The sequence below is a fragment of the Cyanistes caeruleus genome, unplaced genomic scaffold (assembly GCF_971803275.1).
Source record: "Cyanistes caeruleus unplaced genomic scaffold, bCyaCae1.hap1.1 HAP1_SCAFFOLD_100, whole genome shotgun sequence".
NCBI classification, from domain to species: Eukaryota; Metazoa; Chordata; class Aves; order Passeriformes; family Paridae; genus Cyanistes; species Cyanistes caeruleus.
This window is the reverse complement of record NW_028255902.1, coordinates 763,426-790,029: the sequence shown is the minus strand read 5'-3', so window position 1 is coordinate 790,029 and position 26,604 is coordinate 763,426. Positions and strand designations below refer to the sequence as shown.

Below are 26,604 nucleotides of genomic sequence, written 5' to 3'. Positions count from 1 at the left end.
TGCCGGGGACGCACTGGGGGGATCTCCTTCCCCTTCCCTCTGGCACGGAGGCAAATCCCATCCTCTCCTTGTCCTTGCTCCCCCAGACAAGGAGCTGAGGATGGAGACCAGGGAGGACAAATCCTCACAGCAGAACCTGGTGGAAGAGGCCATTGTGAGCAGCTCCACAGTGGAGGAATCCAACGAGGAGGAAAATCCCCAGAGATCCCACAGGAGGAGGGGCTCCAAACCCATCCCAGGGTGCTCTGAGGAGGAAAGACCCACCCTGTGCCGGGAAGGCGGCCGGAGATCCAGCCGGGGCTCTGAGCTGGTGGTCCATGAGCAGCTTCAGAATGGGGAGAAGCCCTACAAGTGCTTGGAGTGTGGGAAGAGCTTCAGCCGGAGCAACAGCCTGATCTGCCACCAGATGATCCACACTGGGGAATGGGCCTACGAGTGTGGGGAATGTGGGAAGGGCTTCACCTGGAAGTCCCAACTCATCACCCACCAGCGCATCCACACTGGGGAGAGGCCCTATGAATGTTCTGAGTGTGGGAAGAGGTTTCACAGCAGCTCCAATCTCGTCCGTCACCAGCCGATTCACATGGATGAGAAGCCCTTCCGCCGCCCTGACTGCGGGGAGGGATTCAAGCGAAACTGTGACCTCATCAGGCACCGGCGCATCCACACTGGGGAGAGGCCCTATGAGTGTGGGGAATGTGGGAAGAGCTTCAGCCAGAGATCCAACCTCAATACCCACAAACGTGTCCACACTGGGGAGAGGCCCTACGAGTGTCCCGAGTGTGGGTAGAGCTTCACCCAGAGATCTCACTTGACCAGGCACCAACGGAGGCACCAGTAAGGGAAGCCCTACGAGTGCCCTAAGTGCAGGAAGAGCTTTGTGCACTGCTCCAGCTTCATCCACCCTTGGAAAATCCACATTGGGAAGAGACCTGGTGATCCATGTTCCCTGTGATCCATGCTGGGAAGACACCTGCTCATGGCAATGACATGATTTGAGATCAAAGAACGCGAGGGTCTGGCCATGGCCCTGTCATTATATTCAATCCCATCTCAGGTCATTGCCAGGGGCCGGAAAAGGACTCCCTCTCTCTGACCAGAGGAGAAGAGTGTCCTTTCTTGGCAGGAGGAAATGCATGTCCAGGAAGAAACAGTCGGTGGTGTTTGAGTTTTCCCTGTGAATGGTTTGTCTTATCCTTTCTGTTACCAAAATTGTTTCTGTTCCTGTTTTTGCCTTATCTCATTGCTGTTCTCAATAAATTGTTCTTATTCCAGCATGGGATCTTTGCCTTTTGTGCTTTCCATGGCAGGTGGGAGGGAAGCGAGCAGCAGCGCGGTTTCAGCAGGAGCAGGAAATTGGGGAATGCCATTCCTGAAGCCCAGCCCATGGAAACCGAGCATCCCAGCTGGTGCCAGGCCTGGTTGCCATGGCAGCAGCCTTGGGAGCGGGTCCCTGGCTGGGGGCTGCGGGAACCTCTTCCCTCTGGTGCCCAGGGCCAGGAGTGGAGGCAGCGGCTGGAGCTGAGGCGGGCAGGTTTAGGCTGGATGTGAGGAAAAGGTTTTTCCCCGAGGCTGCTGGGGCACTGAACAGGCTCCCCAGGGAAGGCTCCCAGCTCCAGGGCTGGCTGAGCTCCAGCAGTGTTTGGCCAGCGCTGCCAGGCCCAGGCTGGGATTGTTGGGGTGTCCTGTGCAGGGCCAGCAGTTGGACTGGAGGATCCCCATGGCTCCCTCCCAACTCAGCCAATTGTGTGGCTCTGGGATCCCATGAGCCTGGGGATGGGACTGTAAATGGTTGCCATGGCAACGGGCTCTGGCTCCAGGCCTGAGCTGGTGTCCATGGCAACCACCCATGGCATGGGGTCTCCATGGAGCTGCCAAGGGACTGACCATAGCAACAGGGGGCCGGTGATGGTTGCCATGGAAACAGAACATAACAACAAGGGGCTGGTGATGGTTGCCTACCAAGGATCAGATTTGTTACAGGCCCTCAGAGGGCGCCATGGGGACATTCCAAGAGTCTCCAGGCTGTTAAGGAGCTGGAATGTCACAGGCAGAGACAGGGGCTCCACAGAGACCTCCCAGGGGTTTCTGGGGATGCTGAAGAGCCGTGTGGTCAGACGCAGTCACAGCAATTCCATGGTGACATTCCAGGGGACCCTGGGCTGCAAAGGCACTGCTCTGCCACAGACACTCCCGGGGGCTCCACGGTGACATCCCAGGAGTCCCCAGGCTGCCAAAGAGCCGGGATGTCACAGACACTCCCAGGGCTTCCTGTCATGGGCAGAGTGAGAGCTTCAGGCAAAAGCTTTATTTCTTTATTGGAGAAACTCCTGCTGTGTCATGAGGTGGAAAAATGACACCCAACAGCCACCATGGATCCTCAAACCCCTTCAGGCTGCCTAGACTTTGAAATTCTTTCTATGAGAGGAGACTGGGAGCAGCTGTATCCAAACCCAGCCCCAGAGTTTGTTAAAGGTTTATGTGTAAATATTGGACAGGTGGAATTGAACCGTAATGCAATTTTCCCCACAGGATTAACAATGGAATATCAGATATATTTATACAAATACTACTGTCACTGATTCTGGAATGATTAGACAGACAGGAGCTATAACAATTATTAGACTATAGCGCCCTAGGAAACAATTTTGAAGTGAACAGGGCTTTGCTGGAGTTGTTTGAGCCCATTCCAGGCACAGCCTCCTGCTCCAGCAGGAACTGCCTTTCCTGTGCCATGGCCAGGGCAGATCCTGCTGCAGGAAAAGCCCCAGGCCAGCCCCAAGCCAGGGAAGGGCTCAGGCACAAGTGCAGAGTGCCGTGCTGGGAGCTGTGCCAGGGACAGCCTGAGGCACCAAAGGCACCTTGGCAGCAGCAGCTGCTTCCAGGCCATGGCCAGAGGGCTCCCTTGGCACCCCGGCCTGGTGGCCAGCGCTGCAGAGCTGCTGCTTCAGGGCTCATTTCTGGCTGGGCTCTGAAAAGCCACTGCTGCTCCAGGAGCCTGACTGGGAAGCAATTGGCCCCAGCACCTTGGGGACAGGATAATAATGAAACAACTCTTCATGGCAGCAGAGACAAGGCAGGGGCAGAGGAAAGGGGAGAGCCAGGCCCAGGGGACATGGCTGCAATGGTGATGGCTGTGAGGTCAGTGCCACTGCAGCAGCCTGGCTGGCCCTCAGCAGACATTCTGGCCAGGAGGGTTGTGAGGGCACCCAGCACATCAGAGAACCCACACAACAGCAATTCCATCCTTGGGGAGGGGAGAGGCTTTCACTGTGTCAGGTTGCACAGAGCTCCTGCTCTTGGAGCAGTCCTGGGATGTGGCATCCACTTCTCTGGAAAAGCAGTTGCAGTTTTGTGCTGCTCTGATTGTAAAATATTTTCTCCTTCTAACAAATCTAAATCCATTCTCCTTCAGTTTAATTATATTGATCCTTGTCAATGCAAGATTTGGTAGAAAATAACTTTGACCAGTGTTTCCATTTTCACAGACCATGGAGAAGACCCAAAATCTCCCAGGATGGGGTCTGGAGGCCTCATCACATAAGCAGCAGGTAGAGGCTGAGGGCTCTGGGCTGTGCAGCTGCAAGGCCCTGCCAGAGGCAACTTGTGCAGCCCTTTGGCCATGGCTGCTGGCCCTGGGCCTGAGGCCAGCAGGGGACAAGTGACCCTGGCAGCCCTGGGGCCTCATTGCCTCCTTGTCCCTGCTCAGCAGCCTGGCAGGGGCCGCCCCATGGTGCTGCCCTTGGCATTGCACATCCCCACATGCCAGTGGCCCGGGAAGAGCCCTGAGCAATGAGGGAGGGACAGCATCTGCCTTGCCAGGGGCTGGGGCTCAGCCCTTGGCCCTTGCCATTCCTGAAACACATCCAGCTTTGCTCAGCACCACAGACACCTTTCCCTTGCTTGTCCCCAGCTGCCATCAGGGCCTCCAGTCTTCTGCTCTGCCTGGAACCTGGGGACGCTTTCTCACTCGTGTCTCTCATTTCAACTACAAGAAACTTCAGTGTTTCCATCTGACTTGGAGCTCCTGAGGAGTTTCTGGAGCACACTCTGAGGGACTGAGTGTGATGCCAAGAGCCCCAAAGGCCCAAGAGGGTGATGAAAGTGCTGGTGCTGTGTCTGTGCTGCTGAGCTGGGCCGGGCTCCTGGCCCAGAGGCAGCTCCTGGCAAGGGCAGCGCTGCAGAGAGACAGCTCTGGCCAGGAGCAGCTCCTGAGCACAGCCCAGCAGGGCTGGGGCCCTGCCAGGGCAGCTCAGGGACACAGAGAGCAGGCCCAGACAGAGCTGCCAGGGGCTCAGCACTGGCAGGGGCTGTGGGATGTGCCAGAGGGGGCTGTGTCACAGCAGCACCTCTGTGGCTGTGTCCTGGAGCCCCAGAGCAGCTGTGATGTCAGAAAGGGGCTGTGTGACAGCTCCGAGTGGGTTGTGTGAGGTCACAGAGGGGGCTGTGACATCCCAGAGTTTGTTGTGTGAGGTCATAGAGCAGCTACGGTATCATAGAGGAGATCTGTGACATCACAGTGCAGGGTGTGACACCGCAGTGTGGCTGCATGACATCACAGTGTGGTCTGGGTGATATCACTTAGTGGGTTGTGACATCACAGAGAGGGCTGTGACACCAGAGGTTAGATAGAGAATATCACAGAGAGGGTTGTGACATCACTGAGCAGACTGTGACACCACATGGTGGTGATATGAAATCCTAGAGTGGGCGGTGACATCATAGAAGAGCCATGTGACATCTCAGGACAGGTTGTATGACATCAAAGTGCCAACTGTGACATCACAGAGTGAACAATGACATCAAATGTGGCTGTTTGACATCACAGAACGCTATGTGACATCACAAGGTGTTTTTGTGGCATATAGGAAGAGATGTGACATCACAGAATGGTGGTGTGACATCCCAGGGCAGGTTGTGTGACATCACTGAGTGGGCTGTGACATCCCAGTTGGCTGTGTGACATCTCGAGGTCACTGGGGAGGTCACTCTGCCCCAACCTCCTTCACAGTTCCCCCCAGAGAAGTCCAACACTGCTCTTGCAGCAGCCTGTCTGCACAGAAACACTTCCAGGGCTCTCTGCATTTCCCTTCCCTCACTCTTGCCTCACTCACACACCTCCCAACAACCCACTTGGTGCTTTCAGCTGCAAGGAGTTCAAAGCTTGTCTGTCCTTCAGCAGCTGCTCTAATTCTGCCTTCAGCCAACTCTGGGGTTGTGTTTATTGTGGAACTCCCTGTGTGTCTGAAACATTCCTTGTGTGGTTCTGCCTTGGGGAAGGGGAACCTCCTTGGTGGCACCTTGGGCTTGGCACACACTTGAGGAGGGTGTCTGTTTTCCATGGGGAAACTCAGCAGTTTTAGATTGCTAAAATCAAAGAAGGAAAACCCCTCTTTGCCTGAGTGCAGCCAGTTCTGTGAGCAAAGCAGGTCCCAGGGGAGTGAGGAGAGACAGGATGGGGCTGGGGAATGTGGAGCAAGGTTGTCCCCACTGGGTCAGACCTCAAGGCACAGCTTCTCTGACCTGGCCAGACCTCCTTAGGAGAGACCCTGGATCAATATCCATCACTGAATGCTGCAATCACCTCTGCTCTAAAGAGAACAGTAAAAAAAAAGACACCTTTAAAATAGGAATACCTATTTCTTAGAAGTTCTTTGAACTATTTCTCCATAACTGTTGTAGGAAACTTTCCTAAGAACTGCACCAGACCAGAGGGAAATCAAGGCACAGCCATGGTTTGTTAGGATTTGCTTGATCCTAATGAGCCCCGGGGTGCATTTGGAGCTGAGCCCTTGAACCTCAGGGCCTGAGAGGAGATTGCACAAACCTTTCCAGGAGCCCAAGTCAGAGGAAAAACCCAAAGTTTCTTGAGGCATTAATGGGTCCCACTGAGGTCCATCCCCAACACAGGCTCCTCATGGACTCCTTGGAGGAGAGAACTGGAGGCCAGGATTGCACAAAAACCTCCCAGAGACTCAGTGTGGGAAGGAAAATCCAAAGTAGCTGAAAAAGCCCTGAGTATCTCAAAGTATTGATGAGCCCCACTGAGTGTCAATGCAAAGCTCCCAAGGGACTCGTTAAAGCAGATAATTGGAGCCAGGATTGCACAAACTTCTTTTAGAGTCTGTATCAAAAGGAGATAGCAAGTATCTTAAAATAACTGAAGTACCTTGAAGCATTAATGAGCCCCACTGAGTGCTGTTACTGACAAAGGCTCTCAAGGGACTAATTACAGCAGATAATTGGAGGCCAGGATTGCACAAAGCTCTCAGAGACTCCAAGGCAAAAGCCAAAGTCCTTTGAAAAAGCTGCAGTCCCTGGAGCATGAAGGAGCCCCCAGGGCCATTCCTGAGCAAGGCTCCCCAGGGACTCCTTCCAGCAGATCCCTGAGGCCACTGGCATGTGGGCTAGGGGGGATGCTGAGGGCAGGCCAAGGGGGTGACAGTGGCCAGCCTTGCTGGGGCTGTGCCAGGAGGCCCCAGGGCCTCAGGACAAGGTGTCTCCTCACAGCCCTTGCTGGCACAGCTTTGGCTGCTGTGGCCCAGGGCACCAAGCCTTGGCTTCTCTTTGTCCCCAGCTGTCATCAGTGCCTCCAGTTCTCTGCTCTGCCTGGGGCCTGGGGACACTTTCTCAGTCACATCCCTCAGTGGGACCCATTAAAACTGAAAGAAACTTTGGAGTTGGATTCTGACTTGGAGTTCTTGAGAGCTTTCTTCCCCTCCCTGTCAGGGACTGATGTTCAGGGCCTCAGCACAAAGCCCCAAGAGGCTCATTAAAGTCCTGCTGCTGTGTCTGTGCTGCTGAGCTGGGCCGGGCTCCTGGCACAGAGGCAGCTGCTGGAAACCAAGAAGAGCTTCAAAAGCGCATTTCTCTTGCTGAGCAGCTCTTCTGCCAGCCCAGCAGGGCTGGGGCACTGCCTGCAGCCACCCTGGGCACAGCCCAGAGGCACAGAGAGCTTCATTCAGTCAGGGCTGGGAAGGTGCTGAGAAGTGCCTGGGGCAGAATCCCTGCCAGCCCTTGGCACAGGAAGCCTCTGGCTGCAGGACAATGCAGCTGCAGCTCCTGGAGGCATCTCCTCAAGCTGGAACATGCCAGTGCCTACAGACTCTGTGAGTACATTCTCTGCCTGTCCCTTGTGCAGAGCAGCCAGGGGTGCCCAGGGCTGTCCTGCAGAGCAGGGTCCTGCAGCCCAGGGCGCTGTGCTGGGGCAGGGACTCTGCTGCCTGCCAGGGACAGCTCTCAGCTGGCCCGGGGAGCTGCTCCCAGCGCTGGGGAGAAGCTGTGGGGGGAAGGAGCCACCCTGAGCAGGGCAGGGGCTGCTGCTGAGAGGGGCTGTGTGGGGCAGGGCTGCTCCCAGCTCCAGTCCTGCCTGGGCACAGCTCCAGAGGACACTTCCCAAAAGAAGGTGAGCCTGGGATTGATGTAAAGATCAGGAGCTTTCCTGAGACTGTGTTCAATTTCTCTCTTTAAGCAGGGTGGGAAAGTTGAGATGATAGCAAAAAGTTTTTTGCTTTTTATGCATTTTTAATATATTTTTAGATCAGTAAACTATTATCATGTAATTATAAATTTTTTTTCTTAATTAACTCTATTAAACTATTATTCTATAGTATTGTATAGTATAGTATAGTATAGTATAGTATAGTATACTATACTATACTATACTATACTATTATATTATATTATATTACATTTATATTATAATTAAGGACAACTATTATTCTTAATTAACTCTAATATGTTTCCTAACCTTACTCTTAGATTTTAGAACTATAATCTCATCTTCTAAGTAGATTTCTGAAATACTGTATTGTCTTATCATCAGGGAGAGGAGCTACAAGAAGAACATTTTGTTTTTTAACCAGAATATGAACAGTCATAACAGAAAGTGGGGCAAAGACACCCTTGGACCTACTCCAATGGGTTGACTCAGGGGTGTGTAACTGGGGCAGCTGAATCTCCTATTGAATGTTTCTGTTAAATATCCTAATTAATCAATCTTAATAAATTGTTGAAATAAGGGGCCGGGTGTGCCTCAACCCCACTGGGACACCTGGAAGTTTCCAATAAAGGTCTGGTTTTTACTTTACTGTTCCAACACTGTTGCAAAGGTTTGGGGTTTTTTTTCTCTTTTGATTATAGACAACAGCAGGATGAGAGAAGCAGAAGAGGAATTGTAATCCCAGAATCACAGAACATTCTGAGTTGAAGGGGACACACCAGGATCAGCAAAGTAATGTTGGAACATTTACAGAGATGCCAGAATTGTAAGTTTGGGTGCTCAGTCTCTCTGCTGGGAGCCTCCTAAACAGTCTAAATGCACTGCTCTGATATTGTCATTGGTATCTGGGGCTCTCAGGGAGGCTCTGGCATCTGCAGCAGCTGAGTCAGGCCCTGCCCTTGGGATTGCTGCCAGGCAGGTGTGTCCATGGGAATGGGGTGTCCCAGCTTCCCTGTGACCTGTGGGGCTGTGGGCAAAGCAGTCCATGGCAAAGGGGAATGAGCTGAGCCCCCTCCCTGAGATCCCATCATGGGCACACCTGGGGATCTCCTTGCTGTGTCCTTCCAAGCTCTGAGCTGCCCTCCTGGCTGCAAATCTGTGCCAGAGCCTCTCAGAGTTCCCTGAATGTCCCACGGGGAAGGGCAGAGATGCCACAGCTGAGGAAATGCTGTTGGCTCTGCCAAGGGAGCTGTGAGTGTCCTTGGCAGAGGGGGGTGCTGAGACCTTGCCCACAGACCTTTAGAGAGGGTGAGACATTCAGGGATCCCTCTGCTCTGGGCAGGGTCTGGTTTATGCCAGGGTGACACAGGAGTGTGATTGTGCTCTGATTCCAGCCAAAGGTGCAAACCCAGGGCAGTTGGGAACAAGCCCATCCAGCCCCTCACCTTCCCTAAGCCACAGGGAATCCTTTGCCTCTCACATCTCTCAGTGGGAAATTCTGAGTGCAGCATAAATGCTGGGGATTTCTGACCTCAGAGAACCAGGAATGATTTGTGGGCAGTAAAACAATTCCTAAAACCAACTCCTGCTATACTTTAGAAGTGTGTGCAGATGCTACCAAGCCCTTCTGCTTTAGGAGTGATTCCCCTGACAAATCCTGAATATCCAGCTTTTTCCCTCTGTCACATGGCCACAAACCCAGGGCAGCAGGGCAGGGATGGCTCCTGGAGAGCCCCCAGACACAGGCCTGGCTGCTCCTGGCACACTCAGACAGCACAGCTGGAGCTCAGTCAGGGACCTGGGTGAAGATTTTCCCAGAGCAGAAACAAGAGTGGGTGAATCCCAGCTAGACAGTGTACAGGGAATGGCCCAGGTTTGACTCAAAGCAGCCTCTCCTGACTTGCCACTGTCCTTTGTCCATGAACAGGTCCCCATGTGCAGCCACAGCAAATGTCCAACAGCAGCTCCATCAGCCACTTCCTCCTGCTGGCATTGGCAGACACGCGGCAGCTGCAGCTCCTGCACTTCTGCCTCTTCCTGGGCATCTCCCTGGCTGCCCTCCTGGGCAACGGCCTCATCATCAGCGCCGTAGCCTGCAGCCACCACCTGCACAGCCCCATGTTCTTCTTCCTGCTCAACCTGGCCCTCACTGACCTGGGCTCCATCTGCACCACTGTGCCCAAAGCCATGCACAATTCCCTCTGGGACACCAGACACATCTCCTACACAGGATGTGCTGCACAGCTCTTTTTCTTTCTCTTCTTCCTTGGAGCAGAGTTTTCCCTCCTGACCATCATGTGCTACGACCGCTACGTGTCCATCTGCAAACCCCTGCACTGCGGGACCCTCCTGGGCAGCAGAGCTTGTGCCCACATGGCAGCAGCTGCCTGGGCCAGTGGCTTTCTCAATGCTCTCATGCAAACAGCCAATACATTTTCCCTGCCCCTGTGCCATGGCAATGCCCTGGGCCAGTTCTTCTGTGAAATCCCACAGATCCTCAAGCTCTCCTGCTCAAACGCCTACCTTAGGGAACTTGGGCTCATTGCAATCAGTGTCTGTTTGGTATTTGTCTGTTTTTTGTTCATTATTTTCTCCTATGTGCAGATCTTCAGGGCTGTGCTGAGGATCCCCTCTGAGCAGGGACGGCACAAAGCCTTTTCCACCTGCCTCCCTCACCTGGCTGTGGTCTCCCTGTTCATCAGCACTGGTACATTTGCTCACCTGAAGCCCCCCTCCATCTCCTCCCCATCCCTGGATCTGGCAGTGTCTGTTCTGTACTCGGTGGTGCCTCCAGCCCTGAACCCCCTCATCTACAGCCTGAGGAACCAGGAGCTCAAGGCTGCAGTGTGGAGAATGATGACTGGATGGTTTCAGAAACATTTAACTGCTGGCCAATTCCTGTAAATAACTTGTAATAAAACTTATCTTTGATACTTCTTGGTGGTTTCATTTAGGAGGTTCTTTTTCTTAGTTTTATGTTTTAAAATTGTCTTCGATAAAATGTCATTGTTTTGTGCCATTTCTCATTTTGTTTCTCTTCACCTTCCCTGAGGCCACAGACTGTGTCAATGAGAAGCTGTGCTCTTGCTGGCTTTAAATGAACTAAAGAATCTCCCAGCAAAGTTTTCTCCAGAGATGCCCCTTTTGTTCCCTTCTCTGGAGCTGCAGCAGCAGTGTCTGTGTGCAGAGCTGGGGGCAGATCAGTGCTGGCACAGCAGCTGTGCCCAGGAGCAGCAGCACTTGGTGTTGCCAGTGCTGCTCCCGTGCCACTGCCCCGCTGCCCTCCTGGCCCTGGTGTTGCTGCAGGGCCTGAGTGCTCTCGGGGCCGGGCACAGCCCTGGGGGTGGCAGTGCTGGGGCTGCAGCAGGGACAGGCCATGGGCACTGCTGGGGCAGCGCTGACGCCTCAGGGCAGGGCCTGGGGGCTCCAGGCTCCTTGCCCAGGCTCTCTCAAGAACACGGCCAGGCCAAAGCTCAGCACAGAAAACCCCCGTCAGCAGCCCCAGGGTGGCCGTGGGCAGGCTGGGGGCAAACAGCATGGCTGGGGCTCTGCAAGGTCCCTGGGGGAGATGGGAAGGAGCAGCAGAGCAGGGGCTGATCCATCCCCACTGTGCTGGACACCCCAGGGCAGCGTCCCAGAGCGTCCTCATGGAGCTGTCAACAACATCCCCCTGTGCAGCCCTGGCCTCTCCCCCAGCTCAGAGAGGTGCTGCATCCTTGCAGGCACATGTCATGAATAAAATCTCTCAAGAAATCCACCCCGGATAAAATACTGTGTTTAGTTATGTACAGTTAATATTCTTATCCCATTTGTAAACCTTGTACCCCTTGTTTACTCCGATGGTTATTAGTAATTACTTATTAATTAATTAATTAATTTGTAATTAATTACTTACCAGTTTCTGAAGTGTTTTAAAGGTTCTTATGAGACATTCCTGTACCCTTTCCCCTTACTTCCCTGCTACCTTGTAACAGAGCTGCTCCCATGGGGGCTAAATCCAACTAACAAAAGCAACCCATTAGAAAGGTGTGCCACAGGACCAGACAACTCCCATGGTCACTGTGCCACACTAGAACAAAGAAACTCCCAGGAAGCTGTGTAACCGAGTAATATGCAAACTAAGTCATGCAGGACACCAAAACAATGAGCTAACAGAGGAATAAAAGGACAAGGAAACATATTCGAGCAAGCTATGATGCAAGATCATCTCCCTGCATCAACTAAACCTGCTTAGAAACCACCTTCCTGCATCACCATGACCTAAGAGGACTGGAAAGGACTGACAGCCCTGGACAGCAAACCAGGACGACAGGTCCCTGGCTACTCTCATGAGGACGGAAGCCCCAGCTCTGCAGTGTGTGCTGCAAAGGTGAATTGTGTCTCCTCCTTGGAGCTGACAGTGTGGGAATGGCAGTGATGCAAACAACCCCTCAGGCCCCCGCCACCCCAAGAGCTGAATCCTAATAAAGGCATCAAACAGGAGTTTTGTCTCCTGGACAATTTCTTTCAATTACCGTGTGCCGCACAGGCCATGGCCGAGGGGGCCTGGACCCACCCGGAGCTCCTCCCGGAGCCCAGCGGACTCCAGCTCAGCGGGGGCCGGCAGCGGGGCACGGCTTAGGCTCGGCAAGGTGTGAGCAGCCGTGGTCCGGCCCAGCCTCAGCCGGGGTCCCACAGCCTCCCGTCCCCACCCGGTCACTGCTGGGGCCAGCCCGGCCCCGCCAGGCCGAGCCTGTGTGATTCAGCCCTTCTGGGACACAGGGCCAGAAAGACTTCAGCCCTGAAGCAGCAGGCTTTGAGTTCAAGCCTTGGGAAGCACTTGCCAAAGGCTTGATGGCAATTCATACGTTCATCAAGTCACCCCACTGAAAGTTATGTTTCTAGAATCTTCCTGTATCTCTCCCCCGATTGGTTGCAATTTGTCACAGTATTTTGCATCTTTCTAACCCCAGTCTGTGTCTGGACCCATGCCCTCAGACTGCGCCCTCACACCTCCCCTAGATATTGTTGTGTCTGCCCCTAGGCCTGGTCTTTGCACTTCGCTCCTGTGCTGCGCAGGCTTTATGGGTCTCATCCCTACTTGATTTTCCTATTCCAGTTGGTTTTGGGGACTCCAGCGAACCCGCTCCTTTAATTTCCTCCTCGGTTGCCCGGGTATCAGGGGACCCTGAAGCTTTAAGGATTGTTGTGGCCACTGTCAGCACGACTGCAAGGGCCGCAGTGCAGCGGGGCCCGGCCCGACCAGCAGCCGGGTACCTCCTCAAAGGTGGAAGCAAAAGAGAGATTTCCCTGGCTTGCCTGTCTGCAAAATGTCAGTCTCACCGAGGTGGATGCAGCTTTTTAAATGCTTTAATAGGTAGTCAGTTCCCACAGCTAGCCAGCTCTTGGATTTTGCTTGGCACAGGGGCAGCTCTCGCTTAGCAGCTCCTCTCAGGAAAATCATTTCCATGGGGACTTCTTCCCTGCTCACCAAATAGCAATTCATGCAAAAGCAGCACAAACTGTTCTTCCTGTCCTCCTATCTTTGCCAGAGAGTGCCTTTCAAAGGGATAATAATTGGGAGCGAGGGGGTTTACATTTTCCATTGCAAAGGAGCCTCCTGCCTCCCTTAGCAGGCCCCTGTCTTTCAAACGAAGACACACACGGTCTCCTTTTGCACCTTCACTTGGCCCCAGCCACTCCTGATCATTTGAAGGAGCGGCTCAGAAGAAGGGGCTGCAATCCCCCAAGGCCTGGGCTGCTCCAGGCCGCTCCTGGTGCCTTGGGCTGTTGAAGGGGTGCCGGGGTGGCCTTTGTGACACAGGCACGGGGTGCCGGGGTGGCCTTTGTGACACAGGCACGGGGTGCTGGGGTGGCTTTGGGACACAGGCACGGGGTGCCGGGGTGGCCTTTGTGACACAGGCACGGGATGCCGGGGTGGCCTTTGTGACACAGGCATGGGGTGCCGGGGTGGCCTTTGTGACACAGGCACGGGGTGCCGGGGTGGCCTTTGTGACACAGGCACAGGGTGCTGGGGTGGCCTTTGTGACACAGGCACAGTGCGTCAGGGGCCGTGGTGACGCGGGACCTTGCGGTGCCCAAAGTCCATTGTGACATGGCAGAGCCCCGCCCCGGCTGGGGGGTATATAAAGGGCTTGTGGGGCCTGGGTCAGTCCCAGGACAGTGGCTGTGTCCAGGTACCTGTGTGTGCCAGAGGACTGCAGGCACGGAGGAGGAGAAGGCGAAGCCCAAGTCCCAGCCCCACAGGCCCTGGCCCGGCTCACAGAGAGCCCAGGCCTTGAGGGAGCAGCAGGAGGAGGCTGAGAGGGCAAGCAGAGGGAGGAGAGGAGCCGTGGAGTCCTGCGCTGAGGAAGAGACAGAGCTCTGCCGAGGAGAAATGAACAAGTTCCAGCAAGGGACTCCAGGGGAAGCCTGCACTGAGCCACAGCTGTCCCCAGGAGAAGCCCAGAGCTGCCAGGAGCTCTCTGCGTGGGATGAAGGCCTTGAGCAAGAGCTGGTCCAAGTATGGGGGAGCTACTGGCATTTCCGGGACTGGGATGAGGGCAGGGAGCAAGAGCCCTCCCCAGTTGTCTCCGACTGGGACGAGTGCAGGGAGCAGGAGCCGTGGCAGGCGGACAGCGATCATTGTCAGGAATTCTCAGATTGGGAAGAATCTCCTGAGCAGCGGCTGTCCCCAGGAGAAGGCACGAGCCGCCGGGCACTCTTGGGCTGGGAAGCTTGCCGCAAGCAAGAGCTGTGCCAGGATGGCCAGGAGGTGACTGGAGGCAAAGCAAAGAGAAAATCCTCCAGGTCCAGCTGGAATGATGACAGTGATGGAGAGCTGGCTCAGGACAGCAGGGAATACTGCGACATCCTGTGCAGCCAGCTCAAGGCCTGGCAGCGGGAGGACGATGACTGGGATGAGGTGAGCATCCTGGAGCTGCACGAGGAAGGAGAAGAGGCCAGGCAGCAGAGACTGGCAGATTTAGCCCAAGAGGGAATCCTGCTGCCTGTCCCTCGAGAAGCTTGGGTGGAGTGCCAGGAGCCCGAGCTGTGCCCGCAAGAGCAACTCTGTGCCGGGCCTGGCCCTCTGGCAGCCCAAGCCACGGTGGAAGATGTCTCTTCTCCTGGGCAGCCGCTTCCCCACAGGAAAGGCCGCTCGCTCTTGAGGCAGGCACTGTTGGAGCTGCGGGCACTGCAGGCGCTGCGGGGGCTGCAGGGGCTGCGGGGGCTGTTCCGCTGCCCCTGCCTGGCGGCACAGCCACAGGATCAGCGCCCGCTGCCAGCAGTGCAGGGCTGCAGATGGCGGCTGCCCCGCGGCCTGCCCGGCGCCCCAAGGGAGCCGCACGGGCTGCCCCGGCCTGCGCTGGCCCTGCGGGCCGAGTCGGCCCCGGCCGCTCTGCGGCACCCCCAGGGCAGCTCCCCGAGGGCACACGGCAGCCCAAAGCGGCACCCGAAGGGGGACCCTCGCTGCCGGGGCTCAGCGCCGCATCCCGGCCCATCGTCCGGCCGGGAAGGCACCTGGAAAGTCATCGGCTCCCAGCGGCAGCCTGGCACCGCCAGCGGCACCCCTGCACCGGGTCCCCGAGGGCCACAGCCACACGGCTCTTGGCCCTTTGCAGGGACACTGGCTCCAGCTCCTCCCTGCTGGACTCCAAGGCCATTTCCTCTCCTCCGGAAAGGACTCCATGCTGATCCTGGGGCACTTTGGCCATGAGGAATGGACACAGACAGGAGGTGTTGCTCCCAGGACACGACGGCGGCCTGCTGGACTGCAACACACACAGTTCTAACAAAAGAAAAGAAAGTTGTGTTTAGGAAGTAGTAGTAGAAAAGAAAAAAACCCCAAACCCCAACACCCCTCCCCCCCCCAAAACCTGCATAAGACCCTCCAGAAACAAATAAATGATAAAGAATAAGAATAGGAATATTAGGAAGAAGAGGTAGAAGCTGAAGTAGATGAAGACGTAGTAGTACTTAAAACATGGAAAATTAAGAATAAGAAGAAAATGTTGGAGTCTGGAATACAGAGTGTGTGCCCTTGTTTCTGATACTTAGTTATAAGATCCAGGTATAAGTTCCCCCAGGCAGGGCAGGTCCCTGGGTGCTGCCCCTGGCCCAGATAGTTTTCAGATGGGAAAAACTATCAGAAGTAAGGTTTTAGAAGACAAAATGTCTTCCCTGCTGACAGCACCGTAAGGAATAGCTGCAGGGCAGAGTTTTAAAAACAGAGGTTGTCCTGACCTCTCTACAGCCTTGCATGGTGCTCAGCATGATAGATCAGGGGAAAAAAATATTATAGTGGTGTGGCAGCGGCCTCAGGGAGACAAAGAGTTACATTGTCCTACCCCAAACCCCTTGAGAAGGGCAGCCCAGGTGTTCTGATTGGGTTTGAATCCCTGCAGGGTTCTCCCTTGGTGTGCTTCTACTGGTCCCTGACCCTGAACTCCACCCTCAAAGGTGGAAACCCTCGGGGGTTCTGTCCCTCAAAAACCCCTGCTGTGCCTCTGTTCAGGGCTCTCTGTTCTGGACCTGACTTTGTTCCCATGCTGAATAAATGGTTTCATGAACGGGAGCCCACCTCGGTTGGTGTTTGATGCTGGTCCCCAGAATCCTGCTGCTTCTCTGGACGAGATCCTGGAGTTGCGGTCTGCAACAGCAGGGTATTGGATGAAATACACAAATTGACACAGTGGGGGACGCAGGGTCTATGTGACCATTTCTTGAGGGAGAACATCTGCATAGGGGTTTATGATATAGCAAAGGCCATCACTCAGGGCTGTGTAACGTGTCAAAGGGTAAACCAACGAGTGATGACGAAACCCGTACCAGGGGGGAGGGAACTAGCAGAGAGACCCTTCCAAAATGTGTAAATTGATTTCACAGAAATGCCTCTAGGACAGGGATACAAACACCTGCTAGTGATCGTAGATCACCTGACCCATTGGCCAGAGGCTTTTCCCACTTGGAATGAAACAGCGAGAGTAGTAGTCAAAATACTTTTGGAACATATTGTCCCCAGGTATGGGTTAATCAATAACATAGACTCGGACCAAGGCCCCCATTTCACTGCCCGTGTTCTCCAGGAAACCACTGAAGCCCTGGGGATAAAGTGGAGGTTACACACCCCATGGCATCCCCAGAGCTCCGGTCGGGTAGAACGGATGAATAAGACCATAAAAACGACCTTAACCAAGCTGACTCTGGAGACTAAATTAGATTGGATAAAATGTCTTCCTCTGGCTTTATTACAGATAAGAACCCGACCTCGAGCAGATTTATGGGTATCCCCCTATGAAATGCTATTTGGACTCCCCTTCCTAATTACTCCTTACCGCACTGCCCAGTATACTGAAGGGGAAGAAACCTCAAGGAGGTATTTGGAAACTGTTGTTAAAACTTTAGAAAACCTCAGGAAAAAAGGGTATCTCCCTCAAACTCCTCCCTTTGAGGTAGACACACACCATATTAACCCCGGGGATTGGGTATTGGTAAAATCTTGGGCTAACTCTCCTCTCACTCCAAAGTTTGAAGGACCCTACCAATTTCAACTCACCACACATACGGCTGTGAGAACCCGGGAAAAAGGGTGGACACACGTGACTCGAGTTAAAGGACCAGTGGCACCACCAGATGGGGAAGTCAACTCTGAAAAAGATCTCTCTAACTGGACTGTTGTCCCCAACACCAAGGACTTGAAAATAACCTTAAGAAGGAAACCCAGAGACTAAAGTCCCCAATCAGGCTGGTGGAAAAAGATGGCATTCATTGGTATAGCGGGACTAGCAGGACTGTTGTTTCTTCCCTGTGTCATCCTGTGTTTGATCAGAATGATTACCTCAGTAATACAGTCTAGCAGCACGATCTACAACTCATTAGAAATAACCCAAGAGAAGGGAAAAACTAAGATCCTAATGTTAGAAAGTTCAGAGCGGAAAGCAGCAAAAAGGGTATATGACCAATACCAAAGACTAAAGAAGTTTCACTACGAGGAGCCTGAAACAACAAGTTGACGCAGGCTGATGCCTGGTCAAATTAAAAGAGGGGGGATATTGTTATAAATAAAAATCCCAATGTTCAAATTGTATGTTCATGTTTCAATCCCAGTTTAGGTCCCTGGATAAGGGGTTTTGGTGTTGTAAGTCCCAAAAAGGTTCACTCTTAAGAAGTCCGTACTTGTTTTATCCTTGCATTTGTATCCCCATCCCTTATTCTCTTCCAACCCGTCAGGCAATTTAGCCGCTGCTGCCCAGGATGAACTTCCCCATTTCCCATAAAGACTTGCACATGGGTGCATATTAAAATCATATTACCACCTGGGAGCAAAGACAGCCCTGGACAACGAGCCACGCTCAGGGAACATCTGCAGGACCCCACTGTGGAGGCAGCGGGGACCTGGGGAGACAGGGTGCGCCAATCCCAGTCCAGCAAGCTGGTTGCCATGACCTGGGCAGGACTTGAGAGGGAAGACACCCCTGGACTTTCGAGCCTGAGACAGAGTCTCTGGGTGATCCTGGCGGGGACAGAGGCTCTGGTCCTGCTGACAGCGGATGACAACAGGCCTGTGTGATCCTCGACATCGATCACAGGGAGCAGTGGCGGCGTGCACCCCGAGTCCCCACCTCTAGGCCCAGTTCTCTCTAATAAAGGCTTGTTAATGGGAGCAGAAGGTCTCCTGGCCCTTTAATTCACCGCACCTGCAGTGCCGGGGTAGGAGGCACAGCTGGGAGGAGGGAGGGGTGGGGGGAAGCTGGTTTTAGGGGTATTAATTTACTTCTCATGATCCTTCACTGAGTTTTTGGAATTTTCTGCCAGAAATCTCTCTCCTCCCCCACTCATCCACAGGTATTTGGGGCAGTTTTCTCCTTTTTGGGAGAAATCCGAGCGATGCACTGAGGCACCTAATTAGAGGTGGGAGAAGTGCGGCTCCAGGGCTTCCCGCTGAGCCGGAGCCACCGAACACCCAGGGCAGGGAAAGGCGAGCCGGGAGCTGCGGAGAACTTTGTTTGTGTTTGGAGCTCCATGGCGGCTCGGGCCGGGCCCGTTCCAGGCCTGTTCCTCATCTCCGCCCTTCCCCTCACACAGCCCGGGGGGCCCTGAGAGCGTGGGGCGGGGCTGTGCCGTGTGCAGAGCCCGCCGCTGGCTGCGATTGGCTGCTGCTGCCGTCACTCGTGGCTCTGGCGATCGCTGATTGGGCAGAGGGGGAACAAGCCCGGCCCCGCTGGCGCCCCCAGGGCGGCCGTGGGGCAGGAGAGCCGCCATTGCCGGAGCGTCTGTGCGGGCCGGACAGCGGCGGCAGCGGCCGGAGCCCGGTGAGGCGGCGGCGGAGCTCGGAGGCGGCCCCAGCCATCGCAGGTGGGAGCCGCGCTCGGTTCTGCGGGGGCTCGGGGCTCGCTGCGGGCCCGGGAGGGGGCGGCAGGGGGCTGTGGCGGGTGGCTTGTGCCGTGGCCGGCCCGTGTTGGCCCTGGCGTGAGGGCGCTGCGGGAGCGGCTGCCCGCGGTCTCCTTCCCGCTGGGGCCTCGGCAGGAGCCGGTGCCGGAGCAGCGCTGGCTCGTCCCGCTTCGTGTCGGTAGCCCGGAGGTGGCTGCGCTGTGCCCGGGGCTGGGCGGGAAAATTCCCGGCGCCAGAGGTTTGTGTGGCCAAAGGAGCCCGAGGAGCGGTGTGAGAGTGACTTTATTGCTGCCCAAAGGGAGAGGCCGTGGGGCATTTGCCATGCGCTCTCTCCAGCTGCTGGAGGACGCGGCCTCGTTTTTGTCCTGATTTTCCCGGCCGCGTGTCCCTGTCCCTTTCCCCACTGGCGGAGGTGCTTGGAAGGTTCAGACTTCCCCATCTGCCTCCTGCATGTCCCGGTTAATATGTACCCACCACTTTTGTAGAACATCCGATATTGATGGCTCTGTTAAGTCTTTGTTCTTCTGGAAGTTCAGGAATTTAGCGGGACTTTGTCAGAGCAGCGGTCCTTGTCAATTAGTAACATTTTCTGAAACTGAGGCTTTCTCCCATTGCTTCCTTATGTGCAAGTCCCTGGCCCTATCTGCAAGCAGATTCACTCATTGACTCTGTTTTTTCTTCCTGGGTGTTCTTTGATTTTGGGATTGCTCTCAGTGCCCTCATTCGCTGTCCTTTTGTAGCCGTTTGTGGCTCAGGAGGCCTGGCTGCCCCCTGCATCCCCTTGCTCAGCTGCTGAATGAGCTGCACTCAGCAAGGTGTGTGCATGGTGAAAAGATGAGAGTTGCTGTAGAACATAAGAGGAGAAACTGCATTCGTTTAACCCATGGTCTGCCAGGGAACCACAAAAAAGTTGCCCATGCCCATCCTTTCCACATTTGGACCGGTACATTACATTTTTCTTATATCCTTTGTTATCTGTTTCTCCACTTTTCCTCCGTGATCTGTTTGCCAACAGCAGTTTGAGTCATTTAACTTTCCACAAACTCTGCCTCCTTTTCCTGCTAAAAGATAATGTGACCCCATCCCATGGTGAAATGTTGTGTTCCTCATCTGAGCGGATTGGTTGGGAGGTCAGGAACTGGAGCTGTCTGGTTGGGTATTATTTTGAAGACATCCTGTAATCTAATTATGCCATGGAAATGATAAATGGGTTCTCTGGCTCCTGATATGAATTCATTAGGGTTCCCAGGGGCTGGCCCATGGTGTTGCAGGATTTGTTCTGGTGGCCATTCATCTTTTCCCCATTTTTTGGTGCTCCCTCCAGTCAGGGCAGCATCAATTTAGGGCTTTTCTCTAATTAAATCAGCACATACTTGGATTCCCAACTGATTTCGCTTGGGGTAGCAAAAAAACCCCAGTGCTCTAATTCACCCTAGATAACACAGAAAGTGAGAGCACAAGTTGAGGTGGGGAGTGGGATGATTCTCCCCCATTTTTTATAGTGGAATTTTCACAACATTGTCCATTTGCAGTTTTCCTTTTTAGCTTAACCAATTTCTGCTGCAGTCAGATATCCTCACCATGGGCTCTGCCTTTAGCTGTGCAAATTCCATCTGTGCCCCCAGGCAGAGCTTGGGGTGAGGGGCAGAGGAATTCAGCCCAATTCCTCCCCCAGGCAGGAACACCCTGGTACATTGTCCAGGCTTTGCCCCAGAGGTGTTAATTTGCATTTCTAAAGCTCCTCTGCTGGCTGCCTGGAATGAAGCTTCTCTTCCAGGGCAGCCATGGGATGACTCACATGGAGGGCTCCCTCCCCCATCTGCTGTTTCTTTGTTGTTTTTTTTAAACAATTTTCTATTAACTGTTTACATTTTAAAGGGCCTCCTTTCAAGGTCTTCTGGTTTTCAAAATGCAGCTTAAAGGTGAACATGGAAAAACCCATACCATAATGTTGCCATCACTACGAGCCACGCACAATCATAAAAACAAAAATTAGAAAGAAATCAAGTGTTTTCTTCTCCTCTGACTAAAAACTGATTCTCACACCCCTGGCCCAAACAGAACTGACAATAGAAAAGTAGAATTATTACGAAAAATTCTTCTAAGGGTGTAATCCTTTCACTGAAACTGTGAAAAGCAAAAACTCTCCAACAATGTCTTTAGAGAAATAAGGCATGACTTGATTCTGAACAGAATCATTTCAACCACACATAGTCTGCATGTGCAGAGAAAATCATTCCATGACATGTGAGTTTTACTAGATGTTTCCTGAACTTTAAGCAGTCTGAACCCATAGAAATTCATTGGTTTAGTGTTCATTGTTTCCAAGTTGTGGAGTCCTTAGTGTTTGGTTTCCTGTTGCACCCGGATTTCTGTGTCTCTGATGTGAATTAGGTCTGCACTCCTGGATTTCCTGCTCAGCCTTTTCCAGACCAGGTGTCTCCAGCTGTGCCAGGGCAGTGTCTGGGGTAGATGTTGGTTGATGTTTGCTGTGGGGTCTTGATGTTTTGTTGATGGTCGTTGTCTTTGTGGGAATCTTTTGGGCTGTTCCCAGTCTGTTGAGATGTTAAGTTCATCTCTGCTGAGAGGTGGAACATCCCTTAAAAGAAAAACCCTTTAAAATTGCTTTTCCCAAGGCAAATGCAAACCAAGCCTGACTGGAGAAATCAAATAAAAAATAATTTTACACCTGGTGTATTTTCCAATAGTCTAATCCCAGCCAGCCCAGAGTGTGAGTGTAATTGAGAGCCAGAGTGGAATTCTCACGGTGCCTTCCCCAGCAGCTGTGGCGAGGGCAGGCACAGAAAGCCCTGAAGCTCCAGCAGTGCCAGCCAGGATTGTCCCGCAGGGGCTGGAGATGCCAAAGGAGGGTGCCCAGGCCGAGGATTTCAGCAGAGGATCTGTGGGCAGCCCCAGGGGCTTCCCCCGCTGGGGAGCCCTGGCTGCTGCTGCCTTGCCTTCAGTGCAGGCTCAGGGGCGGCTCCCATCCTCCTGCTGCAGCCGGGAAATCCAAATCTGCGGGGCTGCAGAGCCCTTGAGCCGAGGCTGAGGGGTCCCCCCGTGTTCAGCTGTGCTGGGGCTGTTTCTGTGCTCAGGGACACTTGGAATGGGCCGTGCCACTTGGCCACCAGAGCTGCTTCTTTCCACTGCTTCGGCAGGACCCGATGTCCTGCTTGGGTGTGTCGCAGTAGAGATGGACAATGACACCTGTTTCTTCTTCCACCATAGCCAAAGCTTTATTGCACACAGCTTATATTTACATGGTTATCAGAAGGCTCCGTGCTTAATTCCAGTTGGTTGGGAACTCAGTTCACTGGTTGGTAATGGTGAGTGTACACGTCAATCCAAACTTTTCTCTCTAACAATGTTTACATACTTTTTCTACTGATTCCCATGGGACAGATCCCTTGTTACTACAGGTGCACTTGTTTTTCTCCCCAAGAATAGTTTGTTATGTTAACAAACTTTTCATTCTCAAGATGTTTTTGCCTGGGAACTTATCAGGCCAGCTGCTAGCTACACTAAGCCCACGTAACAAGTCCTAAACCATGATTTTCCAAGTCCTTTCTTTTGTAAGGTTTTACCTTTATGTGACAGGGTGTTGTGGACAGCAAAGTCCAAAGGTGGGTGTGTCTCAAATCTCTCCCAGCCCGGGTCTGGATCTCTCTCAATTCAATGCAGGCATGGGTTTCTCCCCAGCCCCCTCTCCAGGCTGTTCAAACAGGAGGCTGGGTTAAACCCTTCCCCTGTCCTCAATTCTAAATCCTCCTGTGCCACTGAACAAGTTTCATACTGCAGTCACCGAGCTCTGCTCATCCATTTAGGGGCTCTGTTGGGGTGCGTGGGAGAAGGTGAGGAGGGGTCCCCGGGGGTCGTGTCCCCCCCCAGGAGCGCCTGTGACGCCCCCATGTCCCCCCCATGCGGGGCTCACCCCCTTTTGTCTCTGCCAGAGCTCCTGACCCAGCTCCTGCTGTGCCCTGGGAGGGGCTTTGGGGAGCCCCCCTGGGACCCCCTTGGATCCCCATTCCTGGGCCCTGGGACCCCCCCGCATCTCCTTGCCCAGCTCCGGGACCCCCTGCACCCCCTTCTCCTGCACCAACAGCGCCCTGCACCCCCTTTCCCGGGGATCCTCCCCTGGCAGCCCCTGGATCCCCCGGTTCCGTCAGCCCGGGGACCCCCGGAGCCCCATTCCCGGCCATCCCGGGGCACCGCACCCCCAGGCCTCCCTTTCCAGGGAAAGCCGAGCTGGGCACGGGGCTCTCCAGCCGCTCTGGCATTTCTGATCACCCAAAGGAGAGGGAGAGAGCAGCAGAGAGAGAGAGAGAAGGAGATCGGGAATCGGGGCTCGGGCTCCCAGCGCCCGCTCCTGCTCCGCCGGGGCTGGGGAGCCGCAGCCGCAGGAAAAATGGGATCCGCGGATCCCGGGGCTTCCCCCGCTTTGGGCCGGAGCCGGCGGGTTCCAGGCAGAGTTTGGGCGCAGGGCCCGGGAGTTCAGCCCAGTTTGTCCCGGGGGTCCCGCAGTGCGCGGCCGAGGAGGGTCCCGGGGGATCCCGGGAGGGGATCCAGGGGAATTCCCTGGAATTGCCGCGTCCCCTCCCCCCGCGCTCCCTCGGGCACTTTCGCTTCCGCCTTGGCCGCCCTGCGCCGCCGGGATCTGCCCGGCGACCGGTGACGTCACTGCAGCCTCGGGCTGCCACTGGCGGGCAGCAAAGAGCGGCGCCAATGGCGGGGCCGGAGGCGGCTCTGGGGGCGGGGCCGGGGCTGTGGGCGGGGCCGCAGCGGAGCAGCGCGATGGCTCCAGCGCTGGGGCCGGGGGCGCACCCGGGGGGGCGGCGAGAGGTGAGGGGGACCCCGGCACCGGGACTCTTTGATCGCCCATTCCGGAGCGCCGAGGGGCCCCTAAACCCCCATTCCTGGGCGCCGCCATCCCACCGAACCCCCATTCCCGGCCGTGGGTCCCACCCTGCACCCCCTTATCCGGCACCAGGAACGCCTGCACCCCTTTCCCGGCCATCCCGCCTCTGGCAGCCCCCAGAGCCCCCTTCTCCTTGACCCATTTACCCCCCGGACCCCTATTCCTGCCTCTCCCAGCAGCCAGCCCCTCCTTTCCTCAGCACTCAGGACACCCGGGACCCCTATTCCCAGCCATCCCGGCTTTCCCTGCCCTGTCCTGGCAATGGGGACAGCGGGGACCCTTGGAGCTCCCTTTCCTGGGTACAGGAACGCCCTGAACTCCAGCCATGCCACATCTAGCCAGCCCTAGCCTCCCCTCTTGTCACTCCTGGCATCCCCAAATGCCCTTCCCGGCTCTCCCCGTTCCCCCTTTCCTTCAGCCGTGACCCCCCGATCCCAAATCTCCAAATGTCCCCCCAGTTCTCCTCTCCCTGCGTTCCCTGCACGCGGCGCTGTCGGAGCCCGGCCCGGGCTTCCCGCAGTCCATGTCCATGGGGTCCCTGGCTGGGATCCCCTTCCAGCGCCGCCGCAGCGAGCGGGGCCGGGCGGAGCCGAGCCGGGATCTTGGGATAGCCAGGGCTGGGATCTTGGGATAGCCAGGGCTGGGATATTGGGATAGCCAGGGCTGGGATATTGAGATAGCCAGGGCTGGGATCTTGGGCTAGCCAGGGCTGGGATCTTGGGATAGCCAGGGCTGGGATCTTGGGCTAGCCAGGGCTGGGATCTTGGGATAGCCAGGGCTGGGATATTGGGATAGCCAGGGCTGGGATATTGGGATAGCCAGGGCCGGGATATTGGGATAGCCAGGGCCGGGATATTGGGATAGCCAGGGCTGGGATACTGGGATAGCCAGGGCTGGGATATTGGGATAGCCAGGGCTGGGATATTGGGATAGCCAGGGCTGGGATATTGGGATAGCCAGGGCTGGGATATTGGGATAGCCAGGGCCGGCACAAGGAGCGGCACCGGCACGGGGCCAGCGGGGAGCTGCAGATGCTGCAGCAGCGGCACAGCCAGAGCGGGGCTGAGCGGGGGGAGCCGGGGCTGGGGGATCTGTGGGGCTGCGATGGCAACGGTGGCACCGCCATGGGGATCCCTGAGATCCAGGCTGAGGGATTAACAAATTCCCTGGCTCACAGCTGCAGGGAATGTCTCCGGAACTATGTCAGATATGGGTGGGTGGCGCTGGAGTGTAAAGGTGGGGAGGGCAGAATTCCCATGGGAATATGGGAATGGGAATGTGGGATCGGGGAGGACAAATTTTGGGAACGTGGGAATTCCCATGGAAATTCCATGGATGGATCTCAGACATCCCATTCCCATGGGACCTCTGTAGATGTATCTCACTGCCATGCCATTCCCATGGAATTCCATGGGCAGATCTTCCCATCCCATTGCCATGAGAGCCCCAGTCTGGTTTCCCCCCAACCCCATCCTGGGGATCACCCTGTTCTTTGCCATTCCCACCCCCTACAAGACTTTTGGGAGGTCTCCCCATGACCCACTCAGCCCCCCCCAAACTCTTCCTGGGTTCCCCCTCATTCCCTCACAATGGGAATTTAAGGGAGTCCCCTCGTGTCCCCTCCCCCAGGACTTTGGGGGTCCCACCCGACCTGTCCCTGCACCCCCAGATTTCTTCCACAGCCCCCCTGTGATGGTGGAGGGTGGGGGCCGAGTGCTGGTGCCCCCCTGCCTGCAGCAGATCCAGCGGTGAGGGCAGTTCGGGGGGTCCCTCAGCATTTGGGGTCCCTGGGATTTGGGGTGACCCCCCGGGCCCCCCAGGATCTCCCTGAACACGCTGACGCTGCCCATGGGCAGTGAGAAGGTTCAAACCCGGCACGGGGTCCCCAGCACTGCCACCTGCATTGCCCAGGTACCCCCAAACCTGCCGAGAACCCCCAAACCCCCCGGGACGCCCCAACCTCCCCTGATCCCAAACACATTCCTGGATGCTCCAAAAACTCCCCAAAACCGCAAAACCCCATACAGACATTGAGAAGGTTCATACCTGGCATGTGCTCCCCATGTCCATCACCAGCAGGTTCCCCAAAACAGCCTTGAGATCCCCAATTTCATCCCTGGGATCGCCCAAATTCCCCCATCAGGACCCCTGTAAACCCCCTTGAGAACTCCCAAAAAACCACCATGGCCCCAAAAACACCCAGAACTTCTGAAAATCCCCAGGAACCCCTCACAAAGGTTTGCACCCAGCATGAGGACCCCATCACCTTCATCGGCATCACCCAGGTACCCCCAAACCCCTCCCGGGACCCCCAACCCCTCCCGGGCTCCACTGCCGGAACCAACGGGAGCGGTGTTGCCCTTTTAAGAGGAGTTACAGTGGGACCCGACAACACCGGGGGCCCTTAAAGCGGCCATGGTAGAGAGAACCCCCAAAATCCACCCTGGGGGACAAAACATCCCCTACAGGGGCTTGGGGTGGGGACACCCCTAAAAATGTCACTTAAAGCCGTCATGATCCCCCCTCAAAAGGGGCTTGTGGGGCTGCGGCCGCACAAACACCCTAAAATGGGGAGGAAAAAACACCCCTGTAGTGGTGGGATCCCCCCCAAAAAAACCTGAAAAAGAGAAAAACTCCTCTTGAGAGGGGCCTGAAGACCCTGAAGGGCCCTGGAAGAGGGACAAGATCCCCTCCTGTGCTGGGGCCTCCCCGAGCCGGGAACTCTCCCGTTCCTGCACTCGGGGGAGCCCCGAACGACGGCGGCTCCTGGGCTGAGCCCCCCTCAGCCGGGGCTGCGGGGGGAACTGGGGGGGCTGGGACGGGGCTTGGGGCTCCTGGGGTGAACTGGGGGACCCTCAGTGCTCCCACCTCCCCCTGT

The 26,604-nt window shown here is 55.3% G+C and overlaps 2 protein-coding genes across 2 annotated transcripts in view; both read left to right on the top strand.

Moving 5' to 3' along the window:
• The window catches only part of LOC147646385 (uncharacterized), a 114,411-nt gene that overhangs the window by 152 nt on the left and 87,655 nt on the right, over window positions 1-26,604 (top strand). The window contains 1 exon segment of the mRNA XM_086873515.1: window positions 87-882. Within this exon segment, the coding sequence (XP_086729641.1) occupies window positions 87-882 (796 nt within the window).
• LOC147646389 (olfactory receptor 14J1-like) lies at window positions 8,120-10,374 on the top strand. Its single transcript, XM_086873553.1, has 2 exons — window positions 8,120-8,267; window positions 9,369-10,374. Exons 1-2 carry the CDS (start codon window positions 8,237-8,239, stop codon window positions 10,343-10,345), a joined length of 1,008 nt encoding a protein of 335 aa, XP_086729679.1. The 5' UTR covers window positions 8,120-8,236; the 3' UTR covers window positions 10,346-10,374.

Bases quoted from the DNA above. Each gene is read 5' to 3' on its own strand.
- LOC147646389 (XM_086873553.1), top strand. From the start codon at position 8,237: ATGTTGGAACATTTACAGAGATGCCAGAATT. The intron at 8,268-9,368 runs GTAAGTTTGGGT...GTCCATGAACAG, and splicing joins TTTACAGAGATGCCAGAATT to GTCCCCATGTGCAGCCACAG.